At 42.6% G+C, this 22,113-nt stretch overlaps 1 protein-coding gene across 5 annotated transcripts in view; it reads right to left on the bottom strand.

Moving 5' to 3' along the window:
* Positions 1-5,531, bottom strand: part of mpripa (myosin phosphatase Rho interacting protein a) — a 52,436-nt gene extending 46,905 nt beyond the window's left edge. For all 5 annotated transcript variants that reach the window (XR_014801160.1, XM_084937915.1, XM_084937912.1 and 2 more), the window contains exons 1-2: positions 4,683-5,531; positions 2,348-2,425 (exon numbers count right to left, since the gene is read on the bottom strand). Coding sequence is in view for 4 of the 5 variants with exons in the window: in XM_084937915.1 (XP_084794041.1) it covers positions 2,348-2,425; positions 4,683-4,802 (198 nt within the window). In the remaining variant the exon portion in view is untranslated. The remainder of the gene's footprint in view (positions 1-2,347; positions 2,426-4,682) is intronic.
* Between the last annotated feature and the right edge of the window lie 16,582 nt (positions 5,532-22,113).

The raw sequence follows: 22,113 nt of genomic DNA, 5'->3' as shown, positions 1-22,113 counted from the left end.
CACACACACACACACACACACACGGAAGTGCAATCAAGTTTTTGGAAACAGTTGCTATACAGCAGTAAGCAAGTAATGCTGGCACACTTTCCTCTTACGGGACATCACAAGGCTTTCAAGCTGTGACAAGCTGGACAACATTGTTATCAGCATGCATCAGCTGCATTCGGTCATTAAGATTTCAGATTGTTTTCCTTTTCTTTACAACTACTTGAGGAAAAAAGGCCTTCATATATAAAGTGCGGGTGTTATCACAACAAGAGCTAAGTGGATACAGACGTTCATAAGAGAAGACGAGATTACACTGCTGATTAAACTGTAGGATATATATGGAAAGGCATGCAACTGTGAAGCGCAGTATCATTATGTACCAGGTTAGCTGGGGGGGGGGGTGTAAGTCTTGGTTTGAATGGGAATCCTGTCAGTTACAATAATGCAATTTCCACTGATATTCATCCTCATTGTCTTGATCAGTTCTCGTCCACTGCCCTCATATCTTAATGTACCGCTTAGTCTCAGTGTTACATTTCCTGGGCTCCTATTCTAACAGGGCCTGGTGCATGAAATATTGAGAGCTGCTCTCTAACGTAAAAGGCCACTGGAAGGTCTCAATAGGGGGGCCGAGAAGCCTCACAGGCAATGTTAAAGGGACACTGCAGTCCACAGATGCTTTTTGAAATAAACCAAACCAAACAAAAAAACAAACACGATATATTACAGGCTACAGAGGCTGATTATAGAATTCCAGCCTCACTGTCACAAAACAGAGCCAGACCCCTCCACAACCTGTTAAACTAAAGTGACCCTAAAACGTGACTCACCTGAGACATCAGCGGTTTTCTGTTTCTCTGTTATTTGTTTCAGTGTAAACCTGACAAATGTGCTCACGTCAGCACTACGTACAAGCCAGCAATTATACCCCCGCAGTGAAACGCTGACTGGGAGAATAGGCAGAACGCATCACTGATGATGTCAAAGCAGCGGCAGACTGTTGATAGTAGATCCAGAGGTGCTTTTCCCAAAACTCATATGGAAGCCATCAGCGAGGCTGTGAGAACTGAGACCTTTCTTCTCCTCCCCCACATTCTCTGTAGTCCTCTTTTTGGGATGCACCACCACAGCATATAATCTGGCAGCTGATAAACGACGGCTCCGATTACACGATACTGCAGTGGTAAGAGTTATTAAATGAAGTCAATATTAGGCTCATTATTTCCTAACAATGAGGCTTCACTGACAGAGGACCGAGATTCCCATAAGAATCTGCTGATTTCATGAAGTAGCCACTGAAGCCACAACAACAAGAGCTCTTGTTTATCAAATGAGTGCCAGAATGGATAAGGAAATTAAAGGGAGGAGTAGCCACGCTACTTACCTAGCACTCTGAGCTGGTAAAACAAACTTAGCTTAGAACTTTGGTGGTAAACAACATAGCTTTGCCTAGCTAAATGGGGTGGGGGGTCTACAACTGTAAGCTTATAACCAAAACAAAAATCATCACAGACAAGAAAAACGGATAATGGCTATGCTGGGATTTCCGCCAGTGGATGATGGTCGGGGTACACCCTGGTAACTAGACAGCCATCTGCACTCTCAATCCCTCCTTTGGGCAATTTAGAATCACCAATTACCCAACAATCATGTCTGGACTGTGGGAGGAAGGCGGCGTACCTGAACAGAAACCATGCAAGCACATCAAGAAGCTCCAGAAAGGCTCCAATACAGTCTCACAGCAGTTTGTGAAAAAAAGTCACAACCTTTAATCCATAGATACGTGTTACTGGACATAGATTTTACACTTTTTTTTTTTCTTGGTCCTTAACAAAACTTTTCATCAGTATCCAAATTTGACTTGACCTTGAGCATAACTTGGGCAAAGACCTGTTAGATGATCACTGTGTGCAAGTGTCACTAAAATCAGTACACTAGGATGACAAGTTTCCCCTAAGCTTCTCACACCTCGGGTGAAAACCTATTAGGTGACCAACACTGTAAGAGGAGCAGCATTTCTTGCCAACAGTGGACAGACGGGCAGACAGCGGATGCCTCGCCATGCCATAACGTCATCTGTCAGCTCAAAACCAAACAGGCTGCTCATTTTTCCTCAAAGCAGTTTAACAAAAAATCAAAACCACTACACCAATCAACCATTCAGACGAGCAGAAGCTAAACACAGGGGGGGTTAAATGGACCTCTTCTCTTATAAAGAGCGCCAGTTTCTTGCCATGAATTTCTGCCAAAACTTCCAAAAGAAAGTCAAGAAGAGGTGAAGTCACAACATAATGCTCTCTTCTAAACACAAGCAATCTCACCACCAGCAAAGCTAAACACTTATGAAACCACTTACCCGAGATCTGTGTAAGGGATTGTCAAAATTTGTTCCCTCCGGTGCCAGGAGCAGCCATCCTGCATATATAGGTTTTGCCTGGTGAGTGGAAAACACAATGACAGTGTTGGAAGCAATCATTAGCATAATAAATAACTGTCTAATTATGGGACACAGAAGTTGATCCTGCAAGTTGAGACCACATACTATGACCTATTTAAAAACACACGCACACACTCACAAACATGTGTTAAACTCCATGAAAGTGTTATAATAGACATTAGCTGCCTTGACTTTAGGCTACACTCGCCACTTGGCTTTATTCCAGAGCACCATGCTGCCCTGAAAAAAAAAGAAAAAGGAAAGGCTAACACACACACACACACACACACACACAGTTTTTCTTCTGATCCTCTTAGTGGGTGGACTGGTGGGTGGTGGGGGAAGCAAGAGGCAGAAGTTAGGAGGGAAAAAACAAAAAAAAACAAACAAACAAAAAAAGCAGTGGATGAGAAGCAGAAGAGAGAATTAGTGCAGAGCTTTTGTGGCTACAGATTTGCAATTCAAACATGTACTGAGAGACGCAAGTTGGCCTGGCAGTGTTTCTTAAGTTGTTCTGGTACATACTTGAACTGTAGCCACGCTAGTAGTCAGCACTTGTCTGCCGAGCCAAGAAGCCCTGCATAACCACTGCATGCATACTGCGTGCAGGAGACCTTGCTGAACTTGATGTTTACATTAAGATCTTACCTGTGCCTAAAGAGCTTATCAAATTAAGCGTCTTACATAAATGTACGTGTGCTTCACCCCCCAGACTATGAAACAGTAGCCAACAAATCTGAGTCAAAAGAGCTTGACATATCCAGCTGTCTGGCACTTCCATGTCTTTCAATCTGAGGTTTTGATTCCAGTCATAACTTCACCCTATGTACGGCCGAGCATAATCCACCATAAAATCCTCTTTTGCTTTGATTACATGCAGCACAGCACATTTTCCAGCTGAGTGACTGTGTAAACAAAATGACATAACATTAATTTCCAAGCACAAGTCCAAATTATAACCTTGGACCGTCAAGAGTTTGAACAGACTTGCAAAAGAAACATTCAGACACTAAAAATGGAGGGGAAAAAACTGCAAGATGAAGGCAACTGAAAGAATAAGAGTGGGACACTGTTGTTGTGCATTGCTGTTTTAATGCCTGTAGAAAAAAAGGAAAAAAAAAACAAAAAACACAGTTTAGAAAAACATCTCATCTGTCCTTATAAGACTTGACAGCCATACCAATGGCAAGTCCCCCCTGAGACTGAGAAATAAGCGTGATGAATCTAGGTCACTTTTTAGCCTCTAATGGTTCAGCGGTTAAATGTACTCATCTGAGCGTGTTCCTGTGTCTTCATTTCGCAATGCCCCCCACCTCACAACCTCTTATTCCATGTCATCATAAAGGATTTTAATATTGCTTCAATAGCCTGGGCCTTTAAGGCAAGTGAAATTGGAGAGATGGGAGGTCAGAATGACAGTTCTGGTTGAAAATAGATGCTCCGCTTTTCCATATTTTTTCTGTGCGTGTGTCCGTGTAAGGACTTAATATATGGACTACAGGACTTCAAACCTCCAGCAACAGACAATCTAATAATCTTTAATAGCCATGTGAGGCCAACAAACATAAGCCAATTTCTGTACCAACATCGTGGAGGATAATAATAGTGGACAATGTGTCTCACAGACACTGAAAAAGCATCACCTGAGAATGAGCCTTGATCTTTCCCATTAAACAAGATTCCCAAGAGGAATGATCACAATGTGGGTCAACAAAGTTCAGCATGACACCATACCACCTTCACAACATAAGACTCCCTGCTGGGGACAATGTAAACAGTGAAATATCTCCACTAAAATAATAATAATGTTAATAATAATAATAATAATAATAATAATAATAATAATAATAAGTCAGCCTCGCCCAATATTAGTCCATGTTAAAGTAAACTTTACAGTTTCTTAATTTAAGCAATAGTATGGTTCAAACTACAGTTAAATGATCAAAGGAGACAACATAATCTGAAATAATTACAGCTCCTGCAAAAGCAGCTGATAGCGTTGCTCCTGTGCTGCAGGGCATGGAGCTGGGTGGAAGCCTGCGTGTGCATGAATTAGGGTCAATATGCGCCCTTGGGCTGGAAACTAATTATGTCCAATTAACCCAACCTTTGCACTTCGTGGTCTATTAGCACACGACAAGTCGTTTGAAATGAGCACATCAAACAGAAAAGACAGCAACAGGATTTGCATTCCCATTAAACGGCACATAGTAAGAGTGAAACGCAATGGAAAGTTGCTGGAGCGTTTGTTTACCTGGTTTAAGTCTTCGTCGTTGAGCAGATGCGACTCTCTGGGCTTAAAGCAGTTCTGGCATTTACTTTTGTTGAAAATGTTGGCTTGAAATTTCCGACAGGGATTGTCTTTGAGTGACATGGTTGATTGAGGGAGCGACACTCGATGAGAAAAAAAGAAAAGACTTATTTTAAAAGTCCGTGTTTGAGGGGAGAAAAATCAGTTCTCACAGCAAAGACTGACGCAAGTTGCTGATGTACGCTTTCTAGAACAAAGCCATTTAACAGTGCGCAGTTCACCTGTCCCGAGGTTACCTGAGGCAGTGCGTAACCCCTCGTTAAGTGATATCTATATTGGTCATCTTGCGCGCGGGGTCGCCTCCTGCAGCTAACGCCGAGCTGCTAACTTTAGTTTTAGCGTGCAGGTTTGGGCAGAACTTGTCAAATAAAGTCGTCGAAAGTGCGGACAGATGTTCGCGTGTCTCTCTTAATTACGTCCTCCGGCGAGGTGTCGACGTCTCACAGGTGACGCTCCGGGCCTCGAGCTCGCTGCAGAGGTCCCGTCACAGTCTCCATCGGGCGGAACGGCTCTTCACTGAGGGGGAGGGAGTCCACTTCGGCCCCCCCTCTCTGTCTTTCTATCAAACAAGTGATAGCGCGGTCATTGCTGTTAAATCTTTTTCTCGCTTCAGGGCCACCGGAACGTTATCAAACTTCGGAAAAGCCATCGACGTGGTTGTCATGCCGCTGGATGAATAGCGTCGGGTCCTGTTCGTCGTAGAGCTGCTCCCCCTCTGGTACTGATACGCAGTCTGCGGTTGATGTTTTCGTGCAAATCCTCGTTCGGGCCGGACATTCAGTCGGTGGAGAGGTGAACGGGAGAGAGTGGGGCTGAGAGACAACGCCTTCGTCCAATCGGAATAGATGGACACGCCCAAAATCCAGGCCGTTTCTTTCGTGGACCAATAGAAAATCTTCCGAAGTGCTAATATTTTCCCTCATGCTAGGTGGTATTTAAAGGCCCACTTAACTTCCGTACAAAAACTCTGATGTTGTTGAAATTGCCTGTGCTAATATTTTGCTTTAATTGCGAGTCAAAAGGCCAGAGTGTAGGGTGTATCCACGTCAATATTATTCCATTATTGTACTAATGAAAAAACATAAAAAAATTTTAATTCAGCTTGTGGAATACGGTTTGGTTTTTTCATATGAAAGAAAAGTCTAAAGGTATACACAGAAATGGCTTCCTAATGAATTACTAATAAAATAAATGGCAGCAGGCCAAAAAGGGACACACCACACATCATGCACTAATAGTTATGGAAACTGCACGTGAAAAGAATCTATAAAGGGTGTACAGGAGCAAAGCCTGAACTTAATGTGTATTACAATTTTTTTTTTTTATTATATACATTTTTTTAATAAGTGTGGCTTATATAGTGTAGTGGGCTGCACAGCAAGCGGTAATAATGCAACTTTCAGGCTGATGCTAATGCTACTTTATGGTGTTTTAAAACATACATCATCATCAAGGAAAAAAAAATCTAAAATCTACAGCACAAATGCAAGTTAAAGTCTGGCAGGTGTTCTTATTTTAAACATAGACAGCAATCTTAAGACTCCAGAGCACCATCTGTTGGTCTTGAATTTCAAATGGCCTGACTGGGATTTTTAGAAACGTATATATTTAAGGAAATGTAGAGAGTGTGGAAAATGATGGACCTGGGTTGCGATCTGCTTGTGTTCCTCCTGGCTGCCATTTATTTAAGATGACTTAGTGCATTCTGAACAGGAGGACAGGCATGGGTTTGTTATTTGCACACAAAAGAAAGAGTAGTAACTGTGCAGATATTTCTGCAGAGAAGAGAAAACCAGAGCACGAATGTCTGTCATCACCGTCAGGTTCTTTGAAGTGCACTTGAAAGCGAAGTGCAGCATGTTTTTCAGATTCCAGGCTGATGCTCCAGATTGGGAAAAACTGTGAACTCAGGGCGCAAAATATGTGAGTTATTGCATCATGCTGTGTTTTGAGGCACGATTTTATGTTTTTTGTTGTTGTTTGTAACTTGGAGAAAGAAAGAAATTAGTGCTAGTTAATACAAACCAGTGCTTGTAAGAAGTGTGTGGTTTCGATTATGCAGCTTGAGGTGGTGGGATTGTAACGCCAAGTGAGCACATATAGTGGGGTAATATAACAGCTGAGTCTGGGAGAAATTTAAAGCAAAAATATGTGTAATTATTCATTTAGGTAATTACAGTAAATGACTGAAATACATTTTTTAAATATGTTCTCCATTTTAAACTGAAACATGCTTCTGAGTAACTAGAAAACAAAAAAATATGCATCCCATGAGTCATAAAACCATGACATCATTTTATTTTGAAAATGAATCCAGTATTTAGTGAAGAATTTGAAATCCTGGGACTGTTATCCAGAAAGAGTAGTATTACTGATCCACAAAGGTTGACATGAACATGGCTGACCACTTGACCATTTCATGTGTGTATGTAGCACCAAGTCATAACAACAGTTACTGCATTGCACTTTATATAAGGTAAAGACCCTACAATAATACAGGAAAAAAAATCAGAAACCCCCAACAATCAGATGGCAATCTACAAGCAAGCACTTTGGTGACAGTGGGAAGGAAAAACTCCCTTTTAACAAGAAGAAACCACCGAAACAGGCTTAGGGAGGGGCAGCTATCTCTCGCAAGTGGTTGGCGGTCAGTCTCTAAACACTAAATTTATAAGAAGGCAAGCAAAACAACCCACCGATAATGTTACTTTTTATCTTGTGTAGCAAGTATGTAACCCTCACGCACCCAAATTCTGAAGGATGCCCCCCATCTAATTATTTTAGTGATCTGGACACACTTTGCTTGTGTGTCCTGTTTTTTTGCCTGCTTTTGATGTTCCTAACCCTCTAAAGGTACTCAAAGCTACTACTGCAATTAAAGGAAACTTTCTTTAATTATTTCCTCACTTCTTTATTTTCTGTCATATAAACAAAAGTACTGGGCTACCTACACATTACACCTACAGAAACTGCTTTGTTGTGAAGGTCCCCGCGAATAGCTTTTGTGCTGATGGTAATGCCAGAGAAGGTTTGGAGCTCCGCAGTTACTGAGTCAGCAGTGTTGATGACTTTTACAGATTATGTGGCTCAGCATTCAGCGACCCAGCTGTGTAATTTTATGTGTCTTGCCACTTGGTCATGAAGTGACAAGCCTGACTTAATGACTAACTTGCTGAGGTTCCATTTTGATATAATACCACATACAGCTGATCACTGAATATATAGGAGGGAAGACTTTTTACAAACTGGCTTTCTGTAACAGTTGCATCCTGTGCAAGGTTCAAATTCAGTGAACCCATTCTTTCACAAATGTTTGAAAACAGCAGCGGACAAAAACCCTGTTTCTGACAGTTTTTTCAACTCTTGGCTCTGTATGATGTCACTTGGAGCGCATATTAATATGGTCATCTCAGGCATACAGATCTATTTGTGAGGACATCAGACAATCAGAAAAGAGTTGTCTTAAAGGAGAGGGAAAAGACAATTATTTTAAGGCGTGAATCATGAATAGCTACTCTAGAGGACTCCAAGAATAAAAATATAGAGTTGGAAAGAAGCATAATGGGTTCCTGGTCTTGGGTGAGGAGCCAGTCAAAGAGTGATTCAAAAACCCGTATGAGTGAAAAATCTAGGGAACAATTCACTTTCTCTGGGATAGGGTTACTGAGGCCCCGCCCTGGAGCCAGGCCTTGGGAGGGTTCCCAAGGGGTATTGCCTAATGGCCAGGCCTTAGGTTTTTGGGCACAGCCGGGCACTATTACCATTAAGTTATTACCATTAGGTCATAGTACCTGGTACCAGGTACTAAAATAGTACCTGTTCGTGTTCCAAAGCGATCTGAGCTGGTACTAAAATGTGACGTCACGCCACCAATTAGCTGGTCAGTGGCATTAGTGAGTCATGAGAGCATCTCCTTCACGAAAATCAAAACTGCCATTTTTAAAACCTGGCAATAAGCGAAAAAAAACAACACAGCGGTCCCCAAGTCTGACAAAAACCCAGAGAATGAGCAGGAGGTATATCGTCGCCTCAGCGCCCACCTTTGTTGTAGATAGCATTCGTGTTGCATACTAATTAGGTCAAGGGACGCGCAGTTGCATTACTATATTAGGTGGTACTTAATTGTAATGGAAAACCAGTTAATCTGATTTGATTTGAAGTAAGGTTTTATCAAGATCTTAAGGAGTTGCTAAAAAGTTGTTTGTTTAGCTTAATATAAAGAGATACAAATGCATTCTTTACATCGACACAACTGAGATTTAAATGCCATTTCCAATGCTTTAAGGATTATTTATATCAAGTTGTAATACTATATATTGCTGTTTATAAATTGGGGCCCTTCTATACATGCTGAAGCTTTCATCTGCTTCAGAAAAGAAAGCAGTATTAGCAGATACTTCATTTTTAACTACTGCACAGTGGAAACATTAGATTAGTATAAATGTATGTCTCTGGAAGGTGGCTGTCAAGCTATTCCTCTTTTATTCACAGTGTTTAAACAGCTAGTATTAAACGGCTACCTAACACTAGCTACTTGCTTGAAATGGAAACAATATCTTCAATTTCAGGTAACATTTCAGAAACAACACTTTGCAAAAAAAATGCAAAAATCATTTTCTACATGCAGTTAAATTCCATGTCGTTGTGGAGTACAAATGATAATAGAGTGTCATTAAAAAGATTTTATGTTTAACAAAGACTTCACAATGTGCACTGTGAAGCAATGTCACGAGTTTGCATGTGCTCACTGTGCTTTCTTTAGTTCTCTCTGGTGCACTTCATCGTTCTCCCCACAGCTATTCTACAGGCCAAATTCAAAGCTCTGCAGGTTTTTGTTAGTTTGTAATCTTCAGCATCAAAAACACAGGCCCATGATGATTGATCAGAGCTTGTCATATCTCATCCGCGCACGATAAACTTCACCCAAAGGCACAACAGTTCTATAAATAACCACAGCAGCACAGGAAGTTGTGTGTGAAGTTGCAAAGAGACCCTGAAATATTTATTTATCTAATCAATCACAGCCATTTTACACAAATGAATTAAAACAGGCAGAATTTCAGTACTAATTTGAATAAGTCTAAAGAATAAAGTGAACCACATCTCAGTGCCAAACTCTCCATGTGTGCTAGTTCCAAAAAGTTCATTGGTCATGATTGTGTATTTCAGCCACTAAATAATATGGGTTAATAAGAAATACAAATTGCAGTGGAGTAGGGAAGCATTAAAAGAAGGTGGCACAGAAGCAAGGGTCTTACCTTTGCTTTGAGAGGGAAAAGTGTGACATATAAGTAGAAATAACTGAAACATACGGGTACATGGCTGCCCAGGCAACCCTGGTGTAGATGTTCTTGCTGGTGGAGTCAAGGGACAGCATGGAGAAAGACAGTCTGTGCTTAAAACAGAACTCTGCTGGGGTCTTCCCCAGCCTGAAGACCTTCAGGAAGGTCCACCTTGGAGGCGACCAGCACACATGAGATGTTGCTTTCCATGTAATGTTGCTAAATAAAAAAATAGAAAAAATTCAAACACTGAAAAGCTGAGTTGAGAGAGAGTAAATTTATATAAAAGGGTGTCCTAATGTAATTCAGATAACACATAACTATGGGGTTGTTAACTAATTACAACCAGTGGGTCCGAGAAAATTAAATCACAGTTTATGTTTACATGTTGCTTAGTAACTGCAGAGTAATTGTAACTAAATCTTTCTTTAGTCAAATATTAAAAAACTAATAATGATGCTGGAAGGATGACTGTCTCAAGTCTATTTAATATGTTGGACCGTCTAACCTCTGCAATCTTCAGCTCTCCAAACGTATCTTTCTGTAATTATATATATGAACGGTAAAGACTGGGAGAGGCTGCAAAGTGAGCTGTGCTGGATTATCAGATAGGGTAACTGTGGGCAAACAGCAGCAAAACACACAGTAAAAGTAGAACTGATCTCAAAATTAAAAATAAATAGAAATTGACACTTTGTCCTTCAAATGGTCCAGTAACTGACCTTGTATATGCTGGCACAATAGTTGAATAAATGGGGGTCACTGATGTCGTACATGAGACAAACAACATCACAGGAGGCGTCTGACTTCTTCAAGAACTCTGTCTCCACGTCTACCTCATTAAGCTGCAGAGACGAGAGTGCTGCTCAGGTTATAGTCAGGGTCAGATAGAGAGTCATTGCTTTCATTCACTTCAGTTTTCTTGCATATTATCAGCATTGGTTTTTGTTTTAATCACCAAAACATCATAACATGCGAAAGACTCGGCTGTAAAAACACTAGAAATGATATGTCCTGACTTTCCTTTCTTTAATTATTTGTTGCTCCTCTGTCAAAGTTTTCATCAATAAAATATGAACATGTCTGTTATATCTTTTTTAAATGAATCTAATTAGCTAAATCTGACATTAAGAACTAAATATAATGTCTTTTAACAAGCCTATTTAATCTGATGAGCATAAGCATTTGACAAGGAAGTTATTGCTGAATGTAAATGTTGAGTAAAGTGAAGTTGTTGTCAGTCTCCGTACAGGTAAACACTGCATTTGTGTTAGTGAAGTGTAAGAGATTCAGAAATTCAGACATCACCATACTTTGTCAAGTTTGGTTATTAATTATATCATAAACCTTAAAATCTGTGTGGGAAATACTGGTTCTTTATTGTATGACTCCAGAATTTAAATTCTAGACTAATTAGTTTTGTAAATCTGAGTTGCAAACAATGATTTTGAGCTTAATTGACTGAAACTGATGTTTGAATTTGAACTATAAACTTTTAGAAGATTTCATTATTTCTGCTTTAATGGTTAAAATAATGGTTAAATGGATTTCAAGGAAAACAAAACCCTAACAAGATCTTAAATAATCAGGCCCCATCTTATCTTAATGACCTTATAGTACCATATCACCTCATTAGAGCACTTCACTCTCGCACTGCAGGCTTACTTGTTGTGCCTAGAGTATTTAAAAGTAGAATGGGAGGCAGAGCCTTCAGTTTTCAGGCCCCTCTTCTATCGAACCAGCTTCCAGTTTGGATTTGGGAGACAGACACTATCTCTACTTTTAAGATTGGGCTTAAAACTTTCCTTTTTGCTAGAGCATATAGTTGGGGATGGATCAAGTGACCCTGAGTTATGCTGCAATAGGTGTAGGCTGTTGGGGGATTCCCGTGATGCACTGAGTATGTATTTTTTAAGTCATCTTTCTCACTCAGTATGTGTTAATAGACCTCTCTGCATTGAAACAATCCTGTTATTAATTTCTGTCTCTCTTCCACAACATGTCTTCTATCCTGTCTTCCTTCTCTCACCCCAGCTGGTCGCGGCAGATGGCTGCCCCTCCCTGAGCCTGGTTCTGCCGGAGGTTTCTTCCTGTTAAAAGGGAGTTTTTCCTTCCTACTGTCGCCAAAGTGCCATATGATTGTTGGGTTTTTTCTCTGTATGTATTATTGTAGGGTCTACCTTACAATATAAAGCGCATTGAGGCGACTGTTGTTGTAATTTGGTGCTATAAAAATTTAATTGAATTGAGTTGAATTGAAAACAGTCGAGTGGTGAAAGAGAAGCAGATCCGGAGGCTGACCGTGTGGAAGACTGCACCAGTGGCGCAGACGAGGCAAGTCTAGCGGTCGGCTGCAACACCAGCGGCGCAGGCGAGGCAGGTCTGGCGGATGACTGCGTGTCCAGTGGCGGTGACGGAGACAAAGCAGGTCCTGAGGCTGGCCATGTGGAAGACCGTGGTAGTGCAGGTGAAGGCAAAGCAGGTCTGGTGGATGGCTGCAGCACCAGCAGCGCGGACAGGCAGGCCTGGCAGACAACTACGTCCAGCAACGAAGGAAAAGCCGTTCTGGAGGCCGGCTGCACGTCCAACAGCGGCAGCCCAGGCGAAGTTCCTCAGGCAGCTTGGCAGGACCAGCTGGCATGAGGACCTCTAATGGAGCAGGCGGCTTGGAAGGCTCTCCTGAGCCTCCAAGTGGCGGCGTGGGAGCCGTCAATGGCTGGACACAGAACTTCAGTGGTTCATAAGCATTACTTGCAAACCTGATTTTTTTGTGTGTCTTGGAGCTTCCAGTTTATCTCCTCATTTATTGATTGCATTTCTTGCAACTGTACATTTCTTGTAACTGAGCATTGTTTTTCTTATTTTCTGTAATCAAGTTTATAATTTGTAATCTGTACTCAAATTTATAATAACTGCCATGCTTGACTAAAGATCATTCCCAAACTGTCATGTCTTGTTTGTTTGTGTTTATTTTAGGCTTCCATCTCTCTGTATGTGTCCTCTAGTTGAATTCTCTTCTCTCTGTTTGTTTAATCCATTTCTTCACAACTTGTTCAGATTGATAAAACATGATCTGGGTTATTTGGCTGGTCACCCCAGCTAGGAGAGCCGGCGCAAACTTTCTTTCTTTTGTGCTGTTTTCTCTGAGACATGTTGTAGACTTGTGAGTCTATGCTGAACATCTGGGTGATGCGAACATGAGTGCTGTGAATAAACTGAATAAACACTGTTGCCTTGAAACGTCTTGCCTATTTATGGCTATAGACAAAAGTCCATGCTCAGGCATGAATGAAAGAGTCCCATCATCTCCGTTAAGTCCGGCAGACCATAGCTTCACCAGAGAGATATAGCAGCATAGAAGTTTAAGATGCCTTTCTAACAGGAAACAAGTATTTTTTTTAAATTAGCAAAGCACTAAATATTTGAAGACTTCATGACCCATGTGATAACCCCGAATTTGGAAGCCCCGCTGACAGGACTCTGACCTACTAACGGGCTCTAAAAAGGCATAAAGAGTGATGTAAATAGCCTAATAACAAGTCTAACATTACATATGCAAACTGACATTTTTGAATTGGATTCAAAGAATAAGAATACCACTGACAAAAGAATAATAAAGAATAAGAATTGTTACAATTTCATTCAATCTTAAGTAGTTTTTTAATTAATATGTTCAGTTCATTCATTTAATTAGTTTTAATCATTATGGATCCAAATATGTATAAAATCAGTTCTCTTGGCATAAAAAGGCAAAGATGAAAATGATGGTGGTCTAGAGAGCAATGGGAGAGAAGAATAAAATGCAGTTGGCACTGAAAGTGACTGAAAAGCCACAAGAAAAAAAAAAAGCAACTGAAATCACACACCTGCAAGCTGAATTCTGGAGGCAAATACAGAAAAATGCAAATATTGAAACAGAAAATGAGAGGAGAGATTTAATGGAATTCCAGAGAGCATTGGAAGAGGTTGTGGTGGACCACTAGAGGGCTTCACTCACACCCAGTTTTGAGGAAGCGTGTTGCTGTGTTTTGTGGTGCGATGTGTTCAGTTGATGTGAAGAGAGGAATAAAGCAGGAGTGAGAACTAAGAGCTCCGTGTCGTCTGTGTTTACCTCCATAAGGTGATATATAGAAGACAAAGATAGAAACTGAAATTACAAAGGTGGAAGCTGGAAAAACAAAGATGGGAAATTAAATTGCTAAAACTTATCTTAAAAATGTAAAAGATGGACGCTCAGATTCCAAAGACTAAAAGTGAAAATGTAAACAAAAGCTGTGTCCCAGTTCAGGGGCCGCAACCTTAGGAGGCCACATTTGAAGGCTGAATACGCCACAGTGAGGCGACAAAGGCTGTCCCAAGTTGAAGGCTGCTCCAAATACGGCCCACAAGTGCGTCCTCCTTTTCCCTGGATTTGAAGGATGGGTTAGGTGTACTGAGGTACTGAGGTGGTAGAGACAGCGGCAGAGGAAACATTCATTTTTAAATGTAGGGTATTTTTGACTTAGCGATAAAAATGTGACATTTAATTATTATTATTATTATTATAAATGTTAAGTTAAACTCTTAGCATTCGTTAAACTTATGTAACTTACGTAGATGCAGGGTCCCGCTCCTTTTTAAACATAAAAGTTGTATATTAGTTTTCACACAGCTGAATATTAAATGCTGTACAAACATCAACCAGAAAACGTACAGGATGCTTGCTGAGTAACCATGTTGTGTTAGATGGTAGTAAACAAAATTTACTCCAATGGCCTCTTATATATTTTAGGTAACAAGGAGCAGACGGAGGAGTTTATTAAACTCCGCCGAGACAACAAAAACCTTTTCACTGGAGCCCAAAACTCAGCCACTGTGGCGTGGAGGTACAGCAACGGTGTGCAGTTTGTAAACTGTTATGCAGAAGAGTGCCGTGGCACACCACATAACAAAGACTCACGAAAATGGAAGGAGATAACAGCCGCCATTGCAACTTATATCTGCAAAGATATGATCCCTTTTTACACTGTTGAGAAACAGGTTTTGTGCATTAGTAAAAATACTCGACTCCAAGTACACAATGCCCATCCGAAAACACACGAGTTGCCTTGTTTATATTACGAGTGTCGGGCCAAAGTAGAGGAGGAAGTCCACAACTTTGCATACTACGCTGCAACAATGGATATGTGGACAAGGCACACAACGCACCCCTATATGAGCAGGACGGTGCATTTCATCTGAGACTGGACACTCTTCAGCTGATGTTTACAGACAGGCTATTTTCCTGATGACCACACAGGTGAAATGATAGCCAGAGGCCTTGGGGAAGCTCTCGAGTCATGGGGACTGTGTGAGGATCATTTAGTGTGTGTCACAACGGATCATTACAAGTGAATGAGTACTTCAGATTTTTTATTTTCTAATTTAAATGTAAAAAAGTAATAGTGGTGATTATATAAACTATTTGCTGAACATACAAAAAATGTACTATAGTGTGATATATATCATTATATTATATATAGTTTATATATGTAGTATTCAAATATATTTTTTTAACTAAAATAAAATTTAGTTATTTGTGCGAAACTGTGCTGTTGCCAATTTTGATTTCCTCTGCCTTTAGGATTGCATGTATCCAACGTCAGGTGAATGTGGTAAGGCCACTGCTGCTACACTGCCCTGGTTTGCCCCTTATGGATGAGGAGTTAGGACGGCTTTCTACCAGGCCTCCAGTCCTAATTGCCTCCATCCAGGAGGACACTCAAAGGCCCAGTTCGGCAGTTCCAAGAGCAGGTTGAAGAAGAGCAGGAAGATGAGGGTGAGGGCCAGCTGGAGCAAAGAAGCCAAAAGAGAAAGGAGGATAGGGAAGATGAATTGTTAGATTTGATTAGGGGGGATATCAGATTGCAGAGGGAAATGGAGGAAAGAAGAGCAGGGGAAGCAAGAGAGAGAATGGACAGGTTTTCATTAGTGCACTGGGAGTACTTGCTCAACCTCGAGCACAACAAGGGAACAAGAACGTATTCACAAATTCAATTTGACAACTGAAAGTCAGCAGGGAACTGAACAGTTCCCCACCAGTGAAACAGCCAAGGTTCCTACAACCAGTGTTTCTGTAAACTGCTTTGAACATGAACAGTCTCACATCCTGCTTCCTGAACCCTCAGATATAAATGGATCTGAAGAGAGTGAACAAAATGTTGTCCAAGGAGGTCTTCAAAGAAACGAAGAAGAAACTATTGCTACCAGAGTTAACACAAATCTTTCAGCTCTTCATTCCTTTTTTTTATAGCTCCAGTTGTGTATGTGTGTCATGGTCACTTTGACCCAGCATTTTGAGTTTTGTGCCTTTTTGTATTATGCTCTAAGTTATATAATTTTATAAAAATAGTTTAGGATTCTGTTTGTTCTGTTTTCACTTATCTGTTTCCCTGTTTAGTTCTTATCGGTTTAGGTTCCTCCCATGTTTGTTTCCCTCACTATGTTGTCTATGTCGTGTCTTCAGTGTGTGAGTGTGTCGTTTCCCTTGTGTTTAAGTCTCCCTCGTCCTTTTTGTGTCTTAGTCATGTATTGTCTTCTTCTCCCGTGTCCTCTGGACCCCTGTGTCAAGCTCGTGTTTTCACAGTTTACGTTTAGCTGTGTTCCCCATGTGTTTCCACTTCCCTCGTTACCCTTCTGTGTATTTAAGTCCTGTCTCCTTTTGTTCATTGTCAGGTCATCTGTTTTCCATGTCTTATGTTTCAGGAGTTCATGTGTCTTAAGTCCAGGTTTCTCGTTCACAATCAAATTCATGTTCAGGGTGTTTTCATATTTAATCTTAGTTTACCCCAGTTTAGGTTTTTGTTTAGTTCAGCCATTGCCCTTTTTTTGTATTTTTTCTACCAGCCCTTATTAAACAGCTCGCTTTCTGCTAAAACCAAGTTCTGTTCCATGAGTCTACTTTTGAATCCACACCTCACCTCCACAGAGTCTGCATCCGCGGACCGTGACTCTGTGGGCCAAGGAGTCGTTTTTGTCACCAGACACATCCTTAATATCGGTCTTGCACCATTTACCTCATTTATTTCACCCACAAGTGAAGCAACTGAGGTTCCTACAACCAGTGTTTCTGCAAACAGATTTAAAAATGAACAGTCACCCACCTCAGTGGTTCAGCAAATTAAATGTGCAACCTGATCTGCATGTGTCACAGATGAGGTCAGTGGAATACCTCAACCAAGGCATTGGCATTAGCTGAGTGAAACACATTTGTTGGAGATAATTGACAGTCAAATGAACAGCCTATGAAACAACTGAGCTTTAATTAATCTGCACTCCATTATAATAGACACAAGTGGGAGTGACAAAATGACAACACTTACCTGAGAGGATGGAATTGGTCTGCCATAAATCCACAGCGTTTCAATATAATTTCCAACTATAAATTCACATTTTTTCAAATGTAAATTGACAGCGTCTCAATATATTTTCCCAGTCTATCATAAATCGATACATTTACAACTATAAATTCACGATATTTCAATAAAATTTTAGAGTGAACTAATCCAAAATTTTGAACTACAGCCCCACAGTATTTCAATATAATTTCCTCTAACATTATAAATCCATTGCATTTCAATGTAATTTAAAATATATAACCACGACTTTCTAACTATAAATCTACAGCATGTTAATGTCTTGGTCAGCTATAAATCCACAGTATTGCAAAAAATGTCCCTATTAAATTATTAATAAAATGCCTTTAAAGCAGAAAAATCAAGGTAGAGAAGAAATGGTAAGAAAGTACAGGAAAGAGCTAAGATTGTGATTAACCTTTAAGACCCGAACTCTTTCATTGCATGCACTTTTAATTTCTCTTTGCTATTTGGGCTGATTGGGACCTGATAAATGTAAAAACAAAGAAATACCTGATTTTTTTTTTAACCTGATTTTTGGTTCTGAGAAAAATGAGATCCACATAAGAGGACATTAGTTTTAAATTTCGATAGAACAGTGGCAGTATAATGTCCTCGTAAGTGGATATCAGGCCCTTGTAGAGTAAAATTTAGTATTGTGGCCTAGACAACCAAAAATGTGATGTCCACATATGCCAGGTCCCAGGAGATTAAAGACAAAAGTTTGCACCTTAAAGGATGTCACCCAATAACTCTCGAAAAAGCTGTTGATCTCAAATCAGTGCATTTTGCAGAATGTAAAATGCAATATCAAATCAAAGCCATGCTGAATTTAACCCTTGTGCTCCCCTTCGGGGCAGCCCCAGACCCCGGGGGTCCCAAAGTACCCCACCCTCAGTAGAGACAGGTGAATGAAAATGAAAAAAACAGAACGATCATTTGGGGTCGAAGAGTGCCCCAGAGCGATTCTAATGGGTTCGTCAGGGGATCGGGAAAGAAAACGTAGCACTTGGGGGCCACGCACAGAAGCTGCTGCGGCAGCGTGGGGGTCATTGATACCCCAGTACATAAAAATGAAGCATAATCACAATAATGATAATAATGATAATAATAATAAGAAGAAGAAGAAGAAGAAGAAAAAGAAGAATACAACACACAGACGCTTCTGAGTTTTATTTTATTTTATTTGAAATTACACTCACGATACAACTTAGGCAATCTGGAAGGCCATACCTTTTAGGGACATGCGCAATAGGGAGGGTGCGTTTTTAAAATGCCCCCCCTCCCCCCCGGGGCTGTATTTTTGATTACAATATCAACAAACTGTCCGTGTTTCAGGTGCTGTACAGCGCCTTCGGTGGCTGTGAATACATGATCAGGAGACGTTGAATGGAAGGAATGAAACGCGGCGTGAGGAGTCTTTTCCTGATGCTGTAATAATGTTCAGCGTAAAAGTCATCCTCCAAGTGTCACAGCGGGATGGAACGGACACACGCGCAGGCTCTGAGTTGGGAAACACAAGAATCTTTATTACAGCACACCAGGTGATCTATTTACAGAGGTGAGGGGGAAGCCGGGCTCCGGGGGTCCACACACAAAGGGAAAAGACGCTGAAAGTCCACATGCACTCCGTCCACTCCTCACGCTCCTCTCCACACTCCACAGAAAACACGATGACGTACTCCACTCCTCGCACACTCAATCACTCAGGAAACACAGGGGTTGGTCCAGGGAATGTGGGTCGGCAACGGTCCAGCGACGAGAAACACAGAGCTGCCGTCTTATAAAGGAGCTGGAACACTCTCGTAACGACCCACAGGTGCGTGATGGCGACCAGGTGCGTGGACCAAGGGCAGAAGCCCACAGGTGAGCTCCGCCCTGGCAGAGGGAGGAGGGAAAGAGAGGAAGGGAGAGAGCAGGAACAAAATGAAAAACATATGTAGCCATACTGAGCCGACCGGGTAGGCACAGGGACCCTGACACCAAGACTCGCAGACACTCGTGTTGTCTCTGGCTGGGGTGATTGGTCTTGCACCCGTTGCATGCTTCGGTGCGGTACTCGTTGATCACTAGGTCGAGTAGGTGATACACCTACGCAGTTTTCACGGTATCGACGAGTAAAGAAGACGCCCAACCGTCAAGCTCGGTGTCTTTAACTGAGAATATCCAAGGGCTCCACCGAGCCCCATGAGAACATAAGATGTAAAGTACGCTCCTGTGCCAAATAATCCCAGGGAAGCGAGACGGAAGAATTTACACCGCTCCTTCAATTCGATCCTCTCCTCTTCTTCCCTTTTTCTTTGTTCTTCCTCCTTTCTCCTCTTCAGCCTTTGAAAGCGTTCGCATCCCCCAGGATGGTGTTTCCGGATGCACTCTTTCCCGATCCTGTTTTACCGACCAGAAGGAGTCTCAGTTCTTCACGGGTCGCAGAGCCTGCGGGGTTGGGGAAATGATAGTAACATTTGAATCATTCTAGAAAAAAAAAACATAAAACACTACGTTACACTAGGCTATTCTTTTGTTATCTTTGTATTGATGTTGACAGCAAGCAGTTTGTCCACATAAAGCGAGTACCACAAGCAGCACACAACCCTGGGATTGCACTTTACCTTTGTATCGATGTTGACAGCGAGCAGTTTGCCCACATAACGCCAGTAGCACAAGCAGCACACATCCCTGGATCCGGCCTTTGGTCGCCAACATTTTCAGTAAGCTAAGAAAAGAAGAAATAAAAAAGAGGTGAAATTAAGGCACATTCAAGGAAAGTATTTCAGATCAGATTAGCAAGTTAAACCAGACTGAAAATACACGTCGAATAAACCATGGCCCCAAACTGGTCGGTTGTCCCATGTGTTTCCCCCATAGCTGCTCCGGGCGCACACACAATGAGCCCTGGTTTCGCGACGCAGGCGTAGCAACAACCTCCTTCTACTCCTCACTGCCTCCTGTATGTGTGTGTGTGTGTGTGTGTGTGTGTGTGTGTGGGAGGTACTGGGTTCCTCACAGACGGTGGTGTTCGCGAAACCCACCCTCCCCAAAGCTAAGGGCTCGCCAGCGAGGCGCGTGAGAGCGAGGAAAATGTTTTAAAAAAGGGAAAGGAGGATGAGGAGACACTGAGGGTCCGAGGTCTAAACGGAAGGCTGTGTTCAGTTAACCCGCCTTCCGCAGACCTAAGCGTACGCTAGCGAGGCTCTTGAGAACGATGTAGAGGGAGCAAGGATGAGGAGGAGGCAAGGCGTGTCTGAAGTCCAAACGGAGGGCCACATAGCTGGTCTTTCACTAGCGAGGCAGATGAGAACGAAGGCGAGGGAGCAAGAAGGACGAGGGGCATGGAGAGCCCCAGGTCCAACTGGAGGGTGGTGTTCACATAATAGGCAGGCCAAGCAGCTGCTCTTTCACTAGCGAAGCGCTTGAGAACGATGTAGAGGGAGTAAGGAGTACGAGGAGCAATGGAGAGCCCGAGGTCCAACTGGAGGGCGGTGTTCGCGTAATAGGAAGGCCAAACAGCTTCTCTTTCACTAGCGAGGCGCATGACAACGGTGGAGAAGGAGCAAGGAGGACGAGGAGCAATGGAGAGCCCGAGGTCCTCACCGAAGGGGGTGTTCGCAAAACCGGCCCTCCGCAGACCTAAGCATACACTAGCGAGGAGCATAAACGGAGGGCGGTGTTCGCGTAATAGGCAGGCCAAACAGCTGCGCTTTCACTAGCGAGGCACTTGAGAACGATGTAGAGGGAGCAAGGAGTACGAGAAGCAACGCAGAGCCCGAGATCCAACTGGAGGGCGGTGTTCGCGTAATAGGAAGGCCAAACAGCTGCGCTGTCACTAGCGAGGCACTTGAGAACGATGTAGAGGGAGCAAGGAGTACGAGAAGCAACGCAGAGCCCGAGATCCAACTGGAGGGCGGTGTTCGCGTAATAGGAAGGCCAAACAGCTGCGCTTTCACTAGCGAGGCACTTGAGAACGATGTAGAGGGAGCAAGGAGTACAAGGAGCAACGCAGAGCCCGAGGTCCAACTGGAGGGCGGTGTTCGCGTAATAGGCAGGCCAAACAGCTTCTCTTTCACTAGCGAGGCGCATGACAACGGTAGAGAAGGAGCAAGGAGGACGAGGAGCAATGGAGAGCCTGAGGTCCTCACCGAAGGGGGTGTTCGCGAAACCGGCCCTCCACAGACCTAAGCATACACTAGCGAGGAGCATAAATGGAGGACGGTGTTCGCGTAATAGGCAGGCCAAACAGCTGCGCTTTCACTAGCGAGGCACTTGAGAACGATGTAGAGGGAGCAAGGAGTACAAGGAGCAACGCAGAGCCCGAGGTCCAACTGGAGGGCGGTGTTCGCGTAATAGGAAGGCCAAACAGCTTCTCTTTCACTAGCGAGGCGCATGACAATGGTAGAGAAGGAGCAAGGAGGACAAGGAGCAATGGAGAGCCCGAGGTCCTCACCGAAGGGGGTGTTCGCGAAACCGGCCCTCCACAGACCTAAGCATACACTAGCGAGGAGCATAAACGGAGGGCGGTGTTCGCGTAATAGGCAGGCCAAACAGCTGCGCTTTCACTAGCGAAGCACTTGAGAATGATGGAGAGAGAGCAAGGAGGACACGGAGACACGGAAAGCCCGAGGTCCTCACCGACGGGGGTGTTCGCGAAACCGGCCCTCCGGAGACCTAAGCGTACGCTAGCGAGGAGCATGAGAACGATGTATAGGGAGCAAGGATGAGGAG

This window comes from Perissodus microlepis, chromosome 8 (genome assembly GCF_051167445.1).
Source record: "Perissodus microlepis isolate ML-2025 ecotype Zambia chromosome 8, ASM5116744v1, whole genome shotgun sequence".
Classification (NCBI taxonomy): domain Eukaryota; kingdom Metazoa; phylum Chordata; class Actinopteri; order Cichliformes; family Cichlidae; genus Perissodus; species Perissodus microlepis.
Note: the sequence above shows the minus strand (reverse complement) of the source record. Positions and strands in the feature narration are given on the sequence as shown.